The 3,632-nt window shown below is 40.4% G+C and overlaps 1 protein-coding gene across 1 annotated transcript; it reads right to left on the bottom strand.

Moving 5' to 3' along the window:
- Positions 1 to 395: 395 nt before the first annotated feature.
- On the bottom strand, positions 396 to 3,384 carry LOC149435200 (E3 ubiquitin/ISG15 ligase TRIM25-like). The gene has a single exon (XM_089662907.1). It carries the CDS (start codon positions 3,328 to 3,330, stop codon positions 1,603 to 1,605), a length of 1,728 nt encoding a protein of 575 aa, XP_089519033.1. The 5' UTR covers positions 3,331 to 3,384; the 3' UTR covers positions 396 to 1,602.
- Between the last annotated feature and the right edge of the window lie 248 nt (positions 3,385 to 3,632).

A 3,632-nucleotide genomic window follows, 5' to 3' on the forward strand; every position in this document is an offset into this window, starting at 1 on the left:
CGAAAAATAAGGAGTTTTTTTGACAATTGATAATGACAGGTAATTTTTGATAGTGGAAAAAATGACAGTTGAAAAATGAGGGTTTTTTGACAGTTGAAAAATGAGTTTTTTTTTTTTTTACAGTTGAAACATTACATTTAACAGTTGAAAAACGACAGTTATATTTGACAGTTGGAAATTTTTTTTTACAGTGGAAATAAAATGCAGATCATTTTTGACATTGAAAAAAAAAATCACATTTAAAAAAAGAGGGTTGAAAATGACAGTTAATTTTTTTACAGTAGCAAAAGAAATGACAGGTAATTTTTGACAGTGGAAAAAATGGTAATTGAAAAATGAGGTTTTTTTTAAAGTTGAAAAATGACAGTTATTTTTTGTCGTAAAAATTAGGGTTTACTTACAGTTGAAAAAAGTCATCTATTTTTTTTTAACAGTCAAAAAATGTCAGTTATATTTGACAGTTGAAAAATGACAGTATTTTACACTGGCAATAAAATCCAGATAATTTTTGACAGTAAAAAAAAAAAAATCACATTTAAAAAGAGGGTTTTTTTTGTCAATTGAAAAATTACATTTAATTTTGACAGTAGAAAAATGCATTATTTTTTGTCAGTTATTTTTGACATCTAAAAATGATGTTTTATTTGTAATTTTAAACAAATTAGTTATTTTTTGTCAGTTGAAAAATGACAATTATTTTTGACCTTTTTACAACAAATTGTTCTACTGTCCCCTTGTTTTTCAATTGCCATTTTTTGAACTTTCAAAAATAACTAATTGTTCTACTCTCAAATATAACTGTTGGTTTTCAAAAATAAAATTTTAACTGACAAAAAAGTCATTTTTAAAATATCAAAAAAACCTCATTTTTCAATTGTCATTTTTTTTGCAAATGTCAAATTGTTTTGTCATTTTTCAACTGACAAAACAGAATTGCTATATTTCAACAGGCAAAAAAAACCTCATTTTTAATTGTCAAAAATAACTCATATTTTGCCTCTGTCAAAAAAGCTGTTATTTTTCAAGTGTCAAAAATAATTATCAACTGACAAAATATCTGTCATTTTTCACCTGTAAAAAATAACTCCTTTTTAACAACAAATATTAACTGTCATTTTTACACTGTCAATAAAACCATAATTTTTCAATTTCCATTTTTTGCCACTGTCAAATATAACTGTCATTTTTCAACTATAAAAAATAACTCATTTTAAAATGAAAATATAACTGTCATTTTTTAAATTACCAAAAAAATACTCATTTTTCAACTTAATAAACTTAACTGTCATTTGGAAACTTCCAATAAATCTGTCATTTTTTTAATTGTCATAAAACCCCTCAATTTTCAACTGTCATTTGTTTCCACTGTCAAAAATAACAGTCACAAGCATGCATCCAGTGAAGGCGGAACACTCGGACCTCCTGCATGCTTGTTCCTGGTCAGTGACACACTAGGGAGTGAAGTGAAGTTTAGGATGAAGATGACGGCCCCGGAACCTGCAGCTTTCTCCACAAATCACTCCTGTTTCCTGCCCTTCTTCCTATTGGCTGAGGATTGCACCAATCAGATCATCCCCCTTGTGATGTCTCTGGGCGGATCTCTCACTTCTGGCTCCTCCCACATATCTTTATACAACCTCCCCATACATATACCCCGACATGGAGGGGCTGAGTGAAGGTGGTGGTGAAGGTGTGGAGGTGTCGGATCGGGTCACACAGATCATAGAAGGAGATCCGCCCGGCCTCATAATCCAGATCTATCCTGACTCTGGTACTGGAGACACCACCGGGGAATCGGGTCCTATTACTGTCATGTACCACTGAGTACTTATAAAACTCAAACCCCCACCCTCTCTGCAACCCCCAGGACTTCTTATTACATCCAATCCGTGACTGACCTCCTCTCCTGTCTATATTGGGGTAACACATCCCGACTGTCCATTGATCTGCCCCCCCGACATCCACTTCCCAGTAATGTCTCCCGGAGGAGAAGCTCTGACTGCTCATCACCTGAGGACTCTGGAACCTCTCTGGTGTTTCTGGCCGATTCTGATGTGATGACCAGGAAGCAGTTTTCCCGTCATCTGATATATGTAGATGATTACCAGCTGTCCTCACATCCAGTAATATGTCTGTAACCCCCGACAGCCCCCATGTTTGCTGTACAGCCCCAATATTTGGTCCTCCAGTGGGGGAGGGTTGGGGGTCTGGCCTGGATGGTGGACCATTGATGGGACCTTTGCCCTTTGTAGTAGAATGTGGAGAGACATGTGTGCCTGTACATTTCTGTACATTGACCCCAGACATGATATCAGATAAACCCGTGTGTAATGTGTGTGAGATCCCCCCCACATCCCCATCCCCTCCATCATGGAGGAGGTTCTCATGTCTCTCTCTGCCCTCATCATCTCCATCCTCAGTATCACACAAGTCACCTGTGTCTGATTCCTGTAGGACAGTCAGTGGATCCGTCATGTTGCACAGCTCCTCAATGTCCCTCATCTTCCTGGACAGCTCCTCCTTCTTTATTTCCAGATCCCGAATATAATCCAACATGGGACGGGAGACCCGCTCTGCCCACTCGGAGATGTCCCTCAGGACTCTCTTCTCCAGGTCTTCCAGACGTCTCCTGAGGTCTCTGAACAGGGCAGTGACTCTCTCGGTTTCATCATCTGCTTTTCCTTGTACTTTCCTCCTGCGTTCCTGCAGACTCTGGACTCTTTTCTCCATCTCCTCTCTCTCTGTCATCAGTTTCTGCAGAACATTCCTCAGTTTCTTCTTCTTCATCTCAGAGGCCTCCTCCAGAGTCTCCACCTGGTGTCCCCGATGTTCTCCAATGAACCCGCAGGACACACAGATACAGGTGGAGTCCTCGGTGCAGTAATACTCCAGGATCTTCTTATGGATGGAGCATCTCCTGTCCTTCAGGGAAGTGGTGGGGTCACATAGGACGTGTTCTGGTGACTTGCTGTGGACTCTCAGGTGGTTGTCACACAGAGAAGCTTCACACAGCAGACAGGATTTCACAGCTGGTACAGGAGTGTGAATACAGTGAGTACAGAAGACCCCGGACTCCTCCTGCTCTGGATGGGTAGACTGGAGGTTCTCCACTATGTTACGTAGTGTTATGTTCCTCCTCAGTGCAGGACGTTCCTGGAACTCTTCTCTGCATTCAGGACAGGAATAACCTCCAGACCCCTCCAGTGTATCCAACACACGGCCAATACAGTCCCGGCAGAAGTTGTGTCCACATCTCAGGGTTACAGGATCTGTATAAATGTTCAGACAGACGGAACATTCCAGCTCCTTCCTCAGATCAGAAGACGCCATCGCTGAGAGCAGAAGACAGAATGACGGGGAAAGTCTCTGACACTCCGTATCCAATGTGACCCGTTCTGTACCCTCCTACACGGGGCGAGGTGTACATTCCTACACAGGGAGAGGCTGGGACTGAGACACGTAGCTAGAAGGCTCCATGCACCCTGGGGGGGGGGGCATTTTTTTAATATTGTACATTTTTATTAAGGGCCAAAGCAAAATGTCTCAAAGCATAATTACAACAACACTTTAGGTGTAAACGTCACATTTACAAAAGAAAAGAAAGAACCGCAATCAGTATAAAGAAAACAAAG

Source organism: Staurois parvus, unplaced genomic scaffold (assembly GCF_062004578.1).
Source record: "Staurois parvus isolate SC_StPar_1 unplaced genomic scaffold, SC_StPar_1.0 ptg001585l, whole genome shotgun sequence".
Lineage (NCBI taxonomy): Eukaryota > Metazoa > Chordata > Amphibia > Anura > Ranidae > Staurois > Staurois parvus.